The sequence below is a fragment of the Leptonotus elevatus genome, chromosome 16 (assembly GCF_054856555.1).
Source record: "Leptonotus elevatus isolate MCC_2025b chromosome 16, RoL_Lele_1.0, whole genome shotgun sequence".
NCBI classification, from domain to species: domain Eukaryota; kingdom Metazoa; phylum Chordata; class Actinopteri; order Syngnathiformes; family Syngnathidae; genus Leptonotus; species Leptonotus elevatus.
Window position 1 is genome coordinate 19,523,730 of NC_141254.1, and position 15,106 is coordinate 19,538,835.

Below are 15,106 nucleotides of genomic sequence, written 5' to 3' on the forward strand. Positions count from 1 at the left end.
CCCCGGGAAAGGAACCGGCGTGCTCGTGACTGTTGGTCACCAGCAGGAGGCGCCAGCGCTCCTTTTCGACCATGAATGCACCACGTAATGTGATGGTCACCTGGCCATACAAACATGAGCAAGGCTGTCAACTTTTTTACCAAAACATTCAAACACACATTCACACCATGCACTATAAACCTAAGGGGAAAAGCATAATAACGATGACATAATCATTTGAAAATAAACACGGCGACAGGTAAAAAAATCAGGGATAACCAAATTGATTGAATAAAGATAATAATAAACAAAATCACAACTCAGTGATTCATTGATTCTCTGCATCAATATATCTATTTGTATGTCGCAAAAAGGGCTGCCAAGTGTTGTGGAAGGCCGGAAGGGAACCTTTGAGGGAAAGCGGGATCTTCTCAAGTTGAACGCATTGCAAGATTTCATGAATCAACCTATTACGTGTAGGAGGGGTCCACTTTCTAGTCACATTTTCAGCTCTAAATAATCCTTGTAAATAAAATCACAACAATCCAAAGGCCAATGCTTTTCACTGAGCCTCCTTTCACCAGGTAGGACAGCCATTTTGACGGACGAAAAAGCTTGGAATTGTCCACTGGCGCGTTTTCTTTGCGTGAAAAAATAATGAGAGTTCACACTCAAATGTGTGAGTGTTGACAACGCTGATGAAGGTCACATGACATCATCAAGGTCATGTGACAATTCAAACACGCCATGGTCACATGACCACACAAACATGAAGAACACAATCAACAAACAGGACCCAATGATGCTCACGTGACCATTTTCAAGCAGCGGTGATGAAATGCAAGAGACCACACACGACCGGATGGACCTCCCCTCACCTGTGAGCTCGCATTTTTCCCCCCCAGCAGAAGAAGAAGTCTGGGTGGGCGTTGACGAGTTATCGGTAGACCAACTTGAGGACACGTCTGGTCTTGCGTTAGCATTAGCATTGATGCTAGCACAACAGTTTATTTTGACGGTGTGATAGCAAGAAACATTCAGAAAGAAGCGGTAATCATGGAGTTTCACTTACGTCGGTACGAATGCACGTCATGTGACACACCTGTCAATCATTCTTTGATTGGCAAGAGAAGAGTAAAGAAGCTACAAGGAAATTGGGTGACATGTTTTTTAATGTCATGTGACTTGTTGATACATTGGACAGTGCGGAAGGAAACGCCACACACACGGCGCGCGTCAGACGGCCTTGCCCAGGATGAGGACGCTCATGATGAAGACCATGATGAAGAAGAGCCACATGAAGAAGCGGTCCATGACCTTGGCCAACTTCCTCCACTCTCCCACGCGCAGCTGAGCGCCACGTTGGTCCTGGTAGGCGTTGGCGATGTACTCCACATTTCTGCACAGTCCTCGGTGATGATGGCACGGGCACGCCTCCTTGCTGTTCGCCACGCCGCCTTCTCCTGACTGCTCGCCGCCATCTGCGCCCTCCTCCAGGGCGACCAAGGCGTCACCCTTGCTCTGGTCGGGCCCCCGCGCCTCCCCGTTGCACTTGTTCCCGTCGGATTCCGGCTGCTTGCAGGAGTCCGGCCCGCCCGGTTGCTCGTCCGGCGCCTCGTACACGAAGCACACTCGGGCCAGATGTTTGAGGATGAAGCGTTCCGCCCACGCCGGCACCGGCCGTCCCTCGGGGCCGCAGTGGTGGATGTTCATGATGAAAATGGTGAGCGCCGTCGACGCCGTCACCATCGTCATGGTGGCGATGTAGTACTTTCCTGCCCGGCGACACACCACAAACATTATGATGATTATTTTAGGCCACGGCGGGTGGCCAAAAAAACAACATGGTGAGAGGGTGAACTATGTTGAAGTGAGGGGAGGAGCTTCGTCTAAAAATAAGTGCTATGAAAGTGCTGCCGTCTTGTGCTGTCTCTAAACAATTGCAAAGCCTTTTTGGGCACACGGCAGGCGGACTCGCCAGTCAACGCGGACTCACCGATGAGCGGGACGCTCTCGGAGGGCGGCATGCTCTCGGCCACCAGCAGCTGGAAGACGGTGAGGGCCAGCAGGACCGTGACCCCCAGCGAGACCTTCTCTCCGGAGTCGGCCGGCAGGTAGAAGCCGAGCGGGGCCAGAAAGGAGATCATCATGCAGGGAAGCAGCAGGTTGAAGATGTAGAAGGACGACCTCCGCTTCAGGTGGAGGGTGAAGGTGATGTCCGGGTACGGATCCGAACAGCACCCGTAAAGGATCACGTTTTTCTTGGCAGGCATGCCCAGGATCTGCCAAAAGAACAGTCATGTGGAGCTTGTCAGTCATCCATGTTTTGGAAGTGGCCAGTGGACTCTTCAGAACTGAAGAAGACCTTCGCATTTTCTTGCTTGCTGAATCCTGATTTAGCCACAATCTAAAAGGCATCTGCAGTTCGGACTCCCTTGGACCTTGAAGTACTCTTTTAGATTGTCTTGGTTGTTTTTTTTTGCCTTTAATCTAAAAGCTTTTTTCACACTTCAGTCGCAAACTTCAGAACCAAAGGACTCTTACTGTACCTTGATGTTTGACCTTAACTCATTCAGAAAAATCCATCAGAACTGCGCTGGATGCGTTGGAGTTAAAGGACCCGCAAGGTCCTCAGACCTGAAAAACACTTCTCGAGTGTTGTCAGCATGAATCCAAAAGGCGTCTTCAATTCTGAAGACTTTCAGAAGACGCCTTTTAGATCTTCTTGGTTGTGGAAAACATTTCACGTTTAATCTAAGGAGAGTCCAATTGGGGCTTTTGCATAAAAGAGGGTGCTTATGCTCTAGCAGATCCACAACGAAGGCTCACCTCCCACTCCACGTTGGGGACGAAGTCCGCCAGGTCGGCGCTGTCCAAGGCGTTGAACAAGTCCATCTGGTTGCCGTTGTGAGTCCAGGATCCGAAAGTGAGGTGACACTCCTGCACGTCGAAGGGGAAGAAGGCCACGTCCACCGAGCACGAGCTCTTGGTGATGGCCGGCTGGTCCCACATCACCTGACCGTCGTGTCTCAAGACCACGTTGGTCTCCATGGAGCTGGAGAACTCGTCATCGGCGCTGCGGCGGAGAGAAAGGACTCAAAGGGTGAGATGCTGGTCTTGGTTTTGCTCCCGTCGCTTTTCTTCCCCAGACGACGGCAACAATGAATAAAAGTGACCTGTTGTACAGGACGATGTCCGGCCGCCACACGTAGCTGCTCGGGATGCGGATGGTGTCCAGCCCGTCGTAGTCGTCCTTCTTCCAGGCCAGGAAGGCGTCCATCCACACCTGCCGCACCCACAGGTAGGTTGTCAGGATCTGGTTCCTCTCGTCCTGGAGAAGCACGCGCACACATTAGTCCGAAGCGACCCCCGGCCACGGGGAGGGCGTGTCTTGCGGTCACCATGTCGATGATCTGCGAGAGCGTGACCTGCAGCGTCACGTTGATGACGTGGTCCGTGTCCGCCACCGGCCGCAGGGCGTTGGTGTAGTTGGCCAACAAGTCGCTCAGCAGCTTGTGAGCGTAGCGGCCGTGAGCTGACTGACACGCTGACAGGAAGTGATGTCACAAAGGTAAAGACTCCTATAGAGAGGAGCCCTACAGCGGAACCTTGGGTGGAGAACTTTCTCGTGGGCCCAAACCTGTCAGGATTTCAACCTTCTCGCACGACTAGAATCTTCTCTCAGAACTTCCTTGGGACTAGAAAGAACCTTCTGTCATGTTTAAAACCTGTTGGGACTAGGACCAACACTTGGGACTCGTGCCTTGTCTCAGGACTGCAGCTTTCTCTCTTGGGACTCCAAACTTTAATCGAGTTTAAAACCTTGACCCTTAGGACTCAGACCTACTGCTGGGAGTCGGAATTCAGACCTTCTCTCAGGACTAGAGTCTTCTCTTTCTCGGGACTACAATCCCCCAATTTTTTATTTTTATTTTTTTATTACCTGACCAAAACAGTAAGTAGGTGAATAATATGTAAACATTTCTAATCATTATCTATGTTTCCTGCCACATCCAATATGGCAGACACATGGCCATGTCATGTTTCAAAACCTAAAATACAGATGAGGTATCGACAGCATGTGTGTTTGTCTACGTAAATACCGTATGTGTGCGTGTCGGATCGTCAAGTGGTTTGCTAATCAATCATTTGATCGGCCGTGTTACATGAGCGCGTGTGTGTGCGTGCGCGCGTGTGCGTGTGTGATGTTATCACGTGGAGATGTTGATTGGGCTGCGATTTTTGCACATACAAGGCAGTGTGCTTATTTCAAGGACCTTCAGATAAAATATGACAAGTGACTCCCGCTCGTTAGCGCCTCATGTACAAAAATGGGCATGAGGTGGACTACGTGCACGAAAAGCCCAAATAATCTACAAGACATCGACAGACGGCAGTAGAACACGGCGCTGGACCACAAGACGATGCCAGATTTACATTCGCCTGAATGTCATTTCATCTTATTGTTTGACAGCTCACAAGTCAAAGAAATTGGGCTGTAGTTCGTGAGCAGCTCATTAGCGTTTGCTGTCGCTAAACAGGTAGACAAAAACAGCAACAACCTTGAGGAACATCTCTGTGGGGCTCATGAGGACCAGAAGAATTGAGGATGTGGTAAAAAAAAAAAAAAAAAATAGACATGAAGAAGGAAGATGTTTATAATCAAAGTCGGCGGACTTACCAGGAAGAAAAAGGAGAAGAAACACAACATAGCAGCCGCATGCCATCTTCGTTTCCATCCTAATTTGGGTCCTCCTTCTCCTGCTGCTGTGCTGTGAGACGCAATGAATCGCTGAAGTCCAGTACGAGGAGGTCGGACGCATTCTCCTCCTCCTCCTCCTCCCGCCAAAGGCGAGCAGGTCCAGTGTGAACTGAAGGAAAGACTGCGCAAATAATTCAAGCTGTATTATTTTGCGCACCGAAAGCTGTCTGAAGCGTCAACGCGACACGTGACGCCGCGATTGACCCCTGACCTCGATGCTCTGCAACGCAAGAGAAGATAAGAGAACACCGCAGGACGGAACCAAATGAACCCCAACAGGAGCAAAGCAAAGTTTTTAAGCTGCATTTAAAAGCATTTACACTCGGGGCTGACTTCACTTCTCTGATGCCATTTGCGCGCGGCGCGACAACCCAATGCCGCTTCACCATGTTTACTTTGAACTCTGGGCTCCACCAATTGAGCCACGTCTAACCCTAACCCACATTCGGGACTCAAAGCATTCCGTGATTTACAGACCAGTAAGAATTCTACAATGGATTCCACTGCTGTCAAGTCTTTTTGCCGTCTTATCTTCTGATCGGTCTTCTCAGCGTTCTGAGCTGCTCGATGCTCTTCTTGACGGACGCAATTTGGTCACAAGGCGACATCTCGTAGAACATAAGACAAGAACGACACCATTGATCACAAAGGCCACGAAACCCGAGCCACAATGTCATCATCAAACTCCGAAGTACATGGCAACAATCTGCAAGGCGTCGGTCCGGCGCTCTTCGAAGCCCGGCGGGGCAAGGTGACCTTCATCAAGGGGTTATCCTCCTTCAAATTAATCCCAAATAGTCAACTTTGAAAAGTGGAGATTAAGGGATTAACTTTAAATGGATGGACACGCTGGGGACAAAAGAAAACGCCTTTTACTTTTCACCTGCTTACTTTTCTTTTTTTTGTGTGTGTGGCGTTTAATCATCCAGAGCAGCAATTCAGAAAGTGTGGTATGGATGCTGGCTCCCTCTAGTGGTATCCAGAAGAATCACTGCCCAAGTACACTTCAGTTGTATTTAACTTTGAAGACGTTTTCATTCAATCTTTAATTTGCGTGTTTTTCAAATGTTTAATTAGGGATGAGTTTGATTTCGTTTTTATGGTGTGATTCATTTGAATTGACTTCGGGCGTTCTTCATGTTTTCATCATGTGCTTCAAATCCTTCGGTCTAGAAAAAAGGAAAAAAATCCAACATCGTCTTGATCTTCATTCATCGACTCTTCCTTTTTATTCAACACTTCACATCTGTCTGAACAAAGGAGCAAAAAGGCATATTTGGCGAACTCTGGTGGACAAATGTTGCAAGTGCATGTCAAAAGAAACTCATAACACACTTGGACTTGACACAAATTCAAAAAGTAATGAAAAAAACATTCCTTCTTTTGAAGCTTACCAATTGTACGGTGTAATGCTTTATAAGCTATTTATTTCATTATTTTTACACCGTACTGGCAAGTCTGAATTTCAAATTGCACTCAGTGTAGTACCACATTGCACCACATGGGAGGCAGCACTGAGCTCTACTGATAAACTTGCAGCGTAACTAATAGCAACAGGCAAAGAACAGAAGCGAATCTGTGGCTGCGAATCCGTCATGTTAATGCTAATGTGGCGTTTCACATTGTATGCCTGCGTTAAGCTAGCACTTTCATTACAAAAAAAAGAAAAGATTTATATACATTTGTCTTTTTTTAAGAGGATGCCAGATTAGTTGCAATGTTCATCCTCATTGCTCCAGAACAATCTTGAAGGTGAGGCAAGGTTAATTGAGGGGGGAGATGCTCGGGTGGGCGGGGCCTAAGAGGAACTCTGTATGTCTCAAAAAGCAGCGAGTCAGAGGATACAATGATTATGAGCGGAGGCCAAAATTTAATTTAAAAAAAGACAAATTGTGTTAGCTCAAATTAATTTTAATCAGTTTTTTAATATATATATATAACACTTTTATCCTAAGAAAATAAAGACACAATTGTCCAAATAATAAAATGAACGAGAAGAATACAGAAATCCGCTACAAGTCACCACCGTCACTTTCTGTATCTTTCCTGCCCTCCTCGTTTTTTCGCCTCGTTTCGCCGTCTGTCCTCGTCTCCTCGTCGTCTGTCCTCGTCTCCTCGTCGTCTGTCCTCGTCTCCTTGTCGTCTGTCCTCGTCTCCTTGTCGTCTGTCCTCGTCATCTCCTCCTCGTCTGTCCTCGTATCCTCCTCGTCTGTCCTCGTCTCCTCGTCTTCCCTCATCATCTCCTCGCCGTCTGTCCTCGTCATCTCCTCCTCGTCTGTCCTCGTATCCTCGCCGTCTGTCCTCGTCTCCTCGCCGTCTGTCCTCGTCTCCTCGCCGTCTGTCCTCGTTTCCTTGTTTTCTCTCTTGATCTCCTCGTCTTTTCTCTGCCTCTCCTCTTCTTCTTTCCACGTCTCCTTTACTTCTCTCATCATCTGCCCTTCTTCTCTCCTCATCTCCTCGTCTCTCCTCATCTCTGCCCTTCTTGACCTGTTCGTACCTCTCATAGGCAGCATCCTCCTTCTCCTCCTTCACTCTAATGGCAGCAGGAGCAGGAGAAGCAGACGACGACGTGGACGACGCTCGGCTCTCTTTCTTCTTCTTCTTCTTCTTTTCTTTCTCCTTCTTCTCTTTCTTCTTGTCTTTCTTATCTGGAGGAGAAGGAAGTAGGACAAATCACGTGAAATCACACACGCATATGTGCATAAAGAGGATGTGACCTCACCTTTCTTGCTCTTCTTCAGGGGGATGACGTCTTCCTCGGCCGACGATGGGGAGGGGCAGGGGGAGGCGGGCGGCGCCTGGTTGACGGAGGGAGCGCATCCTTCCTCCCTCAGGCGTCGCGTCACGTCGTCCGTGTCTTCGTGGTCCTTGGGGGGGCGGTAGTCGCGAACGTGGTCCACGCGGATGGTGCGACCTTTGATCTGACACGGGACAACAAAACGGGATTGGCCACTTCTCGATTTGTTGCAATCGGTTTACGGTGATGCCATGACTTACAATTTAAATTGAATTTGTTCTGTGACCCAGTTTGTACATCAATGCCTGAGTATATACTAAAAAAAACAAAGTGCTTGCTAAGAATTGTGTTTTCGAGGTTGTCAGTCCTGCAAAGGTTGAATCAAGTCAACTATCCTAGTCTTTGTTGAATTTGTTGTGTTTTCTTCTTTTCAAAATGACTTGAGCCAATTATGCTATTTAGCAAAAGATTTGCTTTCTCTATGACTAAAATTGTATTATTGTGAAACTATAGCCCCGCCCTAATGCTAACGCTGGTGTCACCTTGATGCCGTTGAAGTTGTCCACCGCCAAGATGGTGCTCCTCTGGTCCTCGTAGCACAGGAAGCAGAAGCCTTTCGACTTGCCCGTCTTCTTATCTCGCACCAGATTGATGTTGACGATCTCGCCATACCTGACAGGACAAAAACAGTCAAAGTATGTGCCAGTGTCGCATCTAAAAGCAATATGACAAGACTGCAAGTCACGTACTGCGAGAAGACGCAGATGATGTCGCCTTCGCTCAGCTCGTATGGGAAACCTCCTGCAGGGAAAAGAGCCCAAGGTGTTGCTGAGCTTCTTCTGACTTCATTATCTTGCTCATCTTACCTATGAATACCCAGGCGCTGTCCTTGTACTCGCTGTGCCATGAAGCCTTCTCGTTGATCCCCAGGTTAGCTTCCCGCTCATTGAGCTCATTGATCAGCTTCACTTTGGTTAGCGGACTGAGACACACACACAAATCAATCACAACAATCAGAAACAAATACACAAAAAATACCCTAAGGGTTCTTTGCTTGCCAATTGTATGCAAATGACTTCCTTTTATTTTCATTATGGCTGTGTTTATAGACAACATTTGATAATTTCTGCATTCACGCAACAACGTGTGAGCGACACTAGCAGAACTCACAAACTAGTTATTTGATGATTTATCTCATCAGCTCGTGTATCCTTTTGACTTTTAACGACGAGACCATTCATAAATTGTCTTTTGTCCATCTTATTCGTAACCACGTTAGCTGTTAGCACAGGCTAGCCAGTTCTTAAGAAACACCGGCGAACAAAACAGTCAGCACAAACGACCCACGCATACAACGTTATTTACGTATAATAAGTATGCATTGCATATTATGTCTTACGGAAATGAATAAACGGTAAAATAACATTAAAAAAACTCACTTCATTCTAAAAGTAGTAGGAGTTCTCTAGGACGCAAAAAAAGAAATGACTTCCGGGTTAAGGATCACGCGACACCTCTACTGCCACCTGCTGATTGGATGTTTACTACCGATCACATGTTTTTAAATTCTAGAGACGTTCAAGTAAGTGTTAATTAAAATATATATGTAGAAATGTATAGCTAATTTTATGCTAAGTTAATATTTCAACAAATTCGGTTAAAAACAAACAAACAGTGAGAGGTCCGCCTGCTCGCTAGGCGGTGCTGTGCGACCTGTCGACTTCCGCTAACCGGTCTGGCAACAATAACAACTTCGAAGCTACGTTTAGCATTCAACGCTTTTTGAAAGTACTTGCGTTCGTAATTGTTTTTTTTTATCGAATGTTGCTCGAGTTATTAATCAAACGTTTATAATGTGATTGTTGACGCTTCGTTTAAAACAATAATCATCAAGTGAGCTTCCAATGGCATGAAATAATTGCATTGATTTACATGCGATTTCTATTTTTGACAAGCAGTCGGTAAGTGAAGCAGGCATGGAGACAAAGACCAACATCAATAGCGCATTTGTGCTGAAATGTTGATTTGTGTGCGTGTTTCAGCATCAGGATGATCTCGCAGGTCTTCATCTTGTCCTCCAAAGGCGACCGCCTGGTTTACAAAGATTGTATCCTTCAAGGTTCCATTTGAGTGTCTGAGAACGTATTTTTGGGTCATTTTGTTGGAGAACGAGGGGATTTATATGGCAACTGTTACCCCTTCTGGATACTTGATTTTAGACTTGGATCATATTGCTGCTTTGTTCCTGTAACCACAACTAAGGTACTGTCATCGTCTTGGATCTTGGTCAATGTCCTCTAGGTTGATTGAAAACAAATACAAACTGAGATGAGATGAGATGAAAAGATAGTGTATGCAACAGTTCACTGTTCAAAACAACCTCCAAATATGTGAATATTTGATTAAAGATGGGGAGAGAAACCCCTGGCTAGCACTGCTTTTATCGATGTCCAAGCCTCACTTTCTGTTGCCAGGTTTATCGGTGCGGCCATGTTGAAAATGGGAGTTGGCCCAGTGTTGCACTGCTGACTTTATTTCAGACTAATGAGTGATCTCTTCATTTCTGATAGTAATTTAAGAATAGAATTATCCCACTCTGGATCTCAGTGGCTGATCATGTGAAAAATGAACTTCCTCATTTTTGTGCTGTTTAATGAGTTTGCACATGTTGTCGACTTGACTCCGCCCCTACGCCGTCAGTCCGAGGAGACATCGGGAGTGACGCTCTGGGTCTTTTTTATGACAAAGTGACGGCTCTGACTGGAGACCAGCCTCCTGTTGTCATGGTAACCTACCGTGCGCGCGCGCGCCTGCCTGCACTTGAGTTGCCTTGAAGTCTCGCCTGTTTAACGTCGTCGGTGCGTGTGCCCACACAGACGCACAAAAACATCCACTTTGTGCACGTGTGGCAGGGAGGACTGTACCTGGTCGCCACCACCACCGCAGCCGACTCCTCCCCTTTCGCCATCATCGACTTCCTCAACAGGTGCAGCGCATCATCATGGCAAGCGCGTGTGCGGGAAGTCATGGTGTGTGTGCGCGTGTGTTGCCAGGTTGGCTGCGCTCATCAAAGATTACTGCGGCGCTCTGTCGGAGAAGACTGTGCAGATGAACTTTGCGCTCATTTACGAACTTCTGGACGAGATGCTGGTAAGTCATATATATATATATATATATATATATATATATGAGAGATTTATAAAGAATTGTATATCCTCACGTGGATTGACTGGCAACCAGTCGAGGGCGTACCCCGCCTACTGCCCGAAAGCAGCTGGGATAGGCTCCGGCACCCCCGCGACCCTTGTGAGGAATGAGCGGTCACCAGAATGGATGGATTTTCCTCATATATGAACGTTCATCTATTTTTATTGACATTTTTCTGCCTGTGCTGTACTTAATATTTAGTGCACGTTTGTAAAGCAAGCTGGTGTACGTGCAGGATTTCGGCTACGTGCAGTCCACGTCATGTGACGTCCTGAAGAACTTCATCCAGACGGAGGCGCTGTCGTCGCGACCCTTCAGCCTGTTGGATCTCGCCAACGTGGGGCTGGTGCGCGGACGTCGCCGCTAACACGTACGTGGACGTCGCCACCCGTTTGACAGCCTCCGTGTCTTCCTTGTTGTCGCCCCGCCGCAGTTTGGAGCCGACACGCAACAGAGCAAAGTGGCGCCCAGTTCTGCCGCCACTCGGCCTTTGCAGGTACTGCGCCACGCGACCTCCAAACGTGGAAATGGCAAGATCGGATTTTTTTTCCCCGTGTGCGTCTAGGGAGGCAAAAGCGAGATCTTTGTGGACGTCATCGAGAGGATGTCCGTAGTCATGAGCGCCAACGTGAGTACGGTTGACAGTGCGGCGGAGGCGGGGCCCCGACGTGCGCTCTGAGCGTGTGCGCGCTTTGCAGGGTGTGCTGATGAAGGCGGAGGTGGAGGGCGAGGTCAAGGTCAAGTGCTTTCTGCCCAGCTGTTCAGGTGAGAGGAGCGCTGGTTGACGCTTGTGGACAGAACGTCAAAAACGTTGTCGCTGATCGGAAGGTGAACACGTGATAAACGTGCGTTGTTTGAGGTTGCGCCGCCGCCGCATATTCCCAAAAATCGAAACATACGCATCCAAGGCGTTTTCTCACGGATATGCTGGCCTTGAGTCGTATACTGAAGTTGTCTACTTTAGTGAAATGTGTCCAATGTCTTGGAAAATGTTGTATTATTTCCAGAAAAAGTCTCAAAAGTTGGATATTTATATTTAAAGTTGTGTATATATATTTATATAAAGTTGATATTTGGGGTGGAAATTATATATTTTCAAAGTCTTCTATTGAAGATTTTTTTTAAAGTTTTATGATTAAAAAAAACTTGGGAAAATGAAAATACTTTTCACAAGTTTTATTTTTCTGAAAAAAGTTCTTTATTTTGAAAAAAGTCATTTTCTCTGTAAAGGTTGTCATTTGTACGGGATATTTCCCAAATATTCATATATCATGTTATTTTCTGAATATTTTTAGAAGTAGGCGCCAGTAAGTTTCCTTTTCAGCCAATAATCACGTTTGACGTCAACATTCCCCTGCAGGTGAGTTTAGGATTGGCGATATCGAAATCAAAGAGGGTTGACGTTGGTGGCGGTTGCATGGTTGTGGGCGGGGTCTCTACGCCGCACTAATGTCCAGCGTGGGTCCCTAACGTCACGCTGCTCGCTCTGTGGCAGAGATTCGCATCGGCCTCAACGAGGACTTCAGTGTCGGCGGCTCGCATCTCACAGGTCAGCTTGCCCTTCAAAGTAAAAGTGTTTGAGCGAAACCAAGAGGAAGTACGTTGATGGCGTTTCCCGGGCCAGGCTACGGCGCGGCGGTCCGCGTGGACGAGTGCAGCTTCCACCCGGCGGTCCGATTGGACGACTTTGAGGCTCACCGCATCCTGCGACTCAGCCCCAGCCAGGGGGAGGTAAGGAGCCCCGCCCACGCTGGCATGTGATTGGCGCTTCTCCACATGTTGACCTCTGACCCCTTCTCAAGCAAAGCATCATGCAGTACCGACTGGCCGACCATCTGCCCTTAGCGCCGCCCTTCCGACTCTTTCCCGCCATTGAGAAGGACAACGCAGGAAGGTAACCAACTTACTCTTAAGTAACTCAAGTTACTCAAAGTAACTTAATCACTTTCTCTAACTCTTCAATAACTCTAAATAACTATTAAGTCACTCTTAATCTTGAGTAACTTTCAGTTCACTTAATAACTGTTAAATAACTTTGTCACTCTAAGTAGGGACTCCATAACTTACAAGTGACTATGTAACTAATTCCGTCTAAGTAACATTTATACATGCAAAGTAACTCCTTTGTCACTGTAAGTAACTAAATGACTGAGTCGCTCTCAGGGATCATTAATGATCTCATATCTGTCTCAAAGTCGCTCTTTACTGACTATTTAGTATCTCTTAAGTGACTAATTGAGTCACTGGTAAGTAACTGACTCCAACTAATTAAGTCACTCTGAGTGACTCCTAATTAACGACGCATAACTTAATTAACAGTCACGCTCAGTAATTCTTAGTTCATGCAAAATCACTAACTAAGTACCTCTGGATTACTAGTTCACTATAAACAACTCTTAAGTAACTCCAAATAGCTGAGCAACTAGTAAGTCCAAGTAAAGTAACTCACAGATAGCTCTTAAGTCATTAGTAGTAATTCAATGAGTAACTAAGAACACAGAGAGAACGCAAGTGCACAGACACAAGAAGTCAACCCAAGAAGACATTTCCTTGGCGGAGGTAAAGAGGGCACATGTCGGACTCTGTTGTCAGAGTGAAGACAGACAGGAAGTAGAAGAGGTGTGCCGCTGATGGTGACTTCCTGTTGTTTGTCTCGCAGGCTGCTGATGTTCTTCAAGCTACGCTGCGACCTGCCTCCTAAAAGGTCACTTCCTCTCACGCGCACACGCGCAGGCACACAAACACACACTATTACACAAACATGCACACGGGAAATGCGCACAAACAAACACACACAGATCAACACACTAACACGCGATGACCTGATTGCCTTGTGCTGTGTGTGCGTGCAGCGCGGCCGCCAACGTGAGCGCCAGCATCCGCGTGCCCAAAGGTTGCATCAGGTACGCAAATCGGCTCCAATTTGAATGCGTCCAAACATTTGAAAATGAGCATTTGATTGACGGCCGCTTTGGCTGCCAACCGAGCGTCAAGTGAACGCTAAGCCGCTCGTGAGGCATCTCACCAACATGCCGCGTTTCCATGGAAACCGCAGCGATAACCTTTATGTGTCAGCACTTCTAACGCCAAAAAATGGAATCTTTAGAACTGATTAATTGGCCGTCCCTACTTAATGCTCATACTTTTTTTTTTTCTCTTTTTTTTTTCTTCCTTAAAGCTTAATGCTCATTCTAACTTAAGCCTGAGAAGATGTTCTGCTTAAACGTTGACTTTAAAAAATGTATTTATCATTTTTTTGTATCCACTTCAGTTTGTCGCAAGAACTCAGCAGTCCCGATCAGAGCGCCGAGCTGCAGGCGCACAACCGAGCCGTCGTCTGGAGCATCCCGCGCTTCCCCGGCGGAACGCAGCTCTCCGCCATCTTCAAGGTACGGAAAAGCGATCGGCGATTGTCTTTTTTTTTTTTTTTCTGCCAACAATCAGTATCGGCATTGGCCTAAAAAAATGCATATTCGCCGACCCCTAATCAGATATGCCGCTCAAGCGGAGAGTTTAGAGTACCATGATGCCCTCGCATGTGGGCAAGGAAAGGCGCAGTCACTGATGTACTTTCAGGCATTTTTTTTTTGTCAAACACACAAATAACAAAATGACAACGCTCGCAATGGAACACCTCATATTTGCAGTTTGGCATTTGCAAAGGTACTTATTTGCTTGTTTTTTTTATTCAGATTTTTTTTAGGGGGGAATATTTTTCAGAAAAAAATAATATTTCTTTAGAAAAAATGATAAAATTTCCGGATTTTTTCTTTGCGAGAGAAGAATATATTTTTCGCAGCAATGTAACTGACTACGACATATCGTTTTCTCTCAGCTCGACATTCCCGCCCTAAGCTCCGCCTCCATGATGGAGGTGGGTCCGGTGGGTTTGACCTTCGAGCTGCCCAAGGTCACGGCCAGCGGCCTCCACGTGCGCTTCCTGCGCCTGGCGCCCATGCAGCATCGCGGCCCCGCCCAGCGCTGGGTGCGCTACGTCACGCACTCGGACTCCTACGCCATCCGCATCTGAGGTGGCGGCAGTGCCCCCCGCGGGCGGCAGACGGAACTGCTTTCTTTTAATTCGGATGATTCGCCGTCAAAGACAACATTGTGAACAAATGACATCATCACGTGTTGACGAGATGATGTCGTTACAATGAATATTGATTTTAATGTCATTTTTTCATTTAAATATATATATCATATTGAATAAAATAGTAAATACTATGCAACACACAATGCTACACTCCAATTACTTCATGACACTGCTCTGGTACACACTACAGTTTTTGCTACACACACTACAAAGGAATTAACAGCGGGAGACATGACAAAACAATTTACTACACACAGCATTACACAACACTACATTACACACACTAATCACTACAATACACACTCATCATTACACGCAACACAAC

The 15,106-nt window shown here is 46.8% G+C and overlaps 3 protein-coding genes across 4 annotated transcripts; 1 reads left to right on the plus strand and 2 right to left on the minus strand.

Moving 5' to 3' along the window:
- Positions 1 to 1,133: 1,133 nt before the first annotated feature.
- On the minus strand, positions 1,134 to 4,861 carry LOC147161275 (neuronal acetylcholine receptor subunit alpha-10-like). The gene is made up of 6 exons (XM_086098591.1): positions 4,661 to 4,861; positions 3,381 to 3,526; positions 3,156 to 3,310; positions 2,809 to 3,055; positions 1,976 to 2,261; positions 1,134 to 1,754 (listed from the first exon to the last, which is right to left on the minus strand). The coding sequence occupies exons 1-6, from the start codon at positions 4,800 to 4,802 to the stop codon at positions 1,216 to 1,218; spliced, it is 1,515 nt and encodes a 504-aa protein (XP_085954717.1). The 5' UTR covers positions 4,803 to 4,861; the 3' UTR covers positions 1,134 to 1,215.
- Positions 4,862 to 5,945: 1,084 nt separating this feature from the next.
- Positions 5,946 to 8,987, minus strand: rbmx2 (RNA binding motif protein X-linked 2). The gene is made up of 6 exons (XM_086098592.1): positions 8,918 to 8,987; positions 8,345 to 8,460; positions 8,228 to 8,279; positions 8,021 to 8,150; positions 7,464 to 7,662; positions 5,946 to 7,389 (listed from the first exon to the last, which is right to left on the minus strand). The coding sequence occupies exons 1-6, from the start codon at positions 8,920 to 8,922 to the stop codon at positions 6,770 to 6,772; spliced, it is 1,122 nt and encodes a 373-aa protein (XP_085954718.1). The 5' UTR covers positions 8,923 to 8,987; the 3' UTR covers positions 5,946 to 6,769.
- Positions 8,988 to 9,201: 214 nt separating this feature from the next.
- ap4m1 (adaptor related protein complex 4 subunit mu 1) lies at positions 9,202 to 14,935 on the plus strand. 2 transcript variants are annotated; one of them, XM_086097927.1, is made up of 16 exons: positions 9,202 to 9,439; positions 9,521 to 9,585; positions 10,179 to 10,264; positions 10,355 to 10,464; positions 10,532 to 10,628; positions 10,921 to 11,031; positions 11,119 to 11,181; positions 11,251 to 11,313; positions 11,384 to 11,450; positions 12,181 to 12,234; positions 12,310 to 12,416; positions 12,488 to 12,579; positions 13,345 to 13,389; positions 13,538 to 13,588; positions 13,957 to 14,074; positions 14,521 to 14,933. In XM_086097927.1, exons 1-16 carry the CDS (start codon positions 9,411 to 9,413, stop codon positions 14,713 to 14,715), a joined length of 1,353 nt encoding a protein of 450 aa, XP_085954053.1. In that variant the 5' UTR covers positions 9,202 to 9,410; the 3' UTR covers positions 14,716 to 14,933. The 2 variants fall into 2 exon arrangements, with proteins under 2 accessions (XP_085954053.1, XP_085954052.1); XM_086097926.1 differs by having other exon boundaries at positions 13,345 to 13,588; positions 14,521 to 14,935.
- Positions 14,936 to 15,106: the final 171 nt, after the last annotated feature.

Coding starts and splice junctions, on each gene's coding strand:
- LOC147161275 (XM_086098591.1), bottom strand. CDS start 4,802: ATGCGTCCGACCTCCTCGTACTGGACTTCAGCGATTCATTGCGTCTCA. Junction 3,527..4,660: donor TCTTCTCCTTTTTCTTCCTG/GTAAGTCCGCCG, acceptor ACTTCCTGTCAG/CGTGTCAGTCAGCTCACGGC. Junction 3,056..3,155: donor GACATCGTCCTGTACAACAG/GTCACTTTTATT, acceptor TCTCCGCCGCAG/CGCCGATGACGAGTTCTCCA.
- rbmx2 (XM_086098592.1), bottom strand. Junction 8,280..8,344: donor CAGCGCCTGGGTATTCATAG/GTAAGATGAGCA, acceptor TTTTCCCTGCAG/GAGGTTTCCCATACGAGCTG. Junction 7,390..7,463: donor CCTGAAGAAGAGCAAGAAAG/GTGAGGTCACAT, acceptor CTTCTCCTCCAG/ATAAGAAAGACAAGAAGAAA.
- ap4m1 (XM_086097926.1), top strand. CDS start 9,411: ATGCGATTTCTATTTTTGACAAGCAGTCG. Junction 9,586..10,178: donor CCGCCTGGTTTACAAAGATT/GTATCCTTCAAG, acceptor CTACGCCGTCAG/TCCGAGGAGACATCGGGAGT. Junction 10,465..10,531: donor ATCATCGACTTCCTCAACAG/GTGCAGCGCATC, acceptor GTGTGTTGCCAG/GTTGGCTGCGCTCATCAAAG.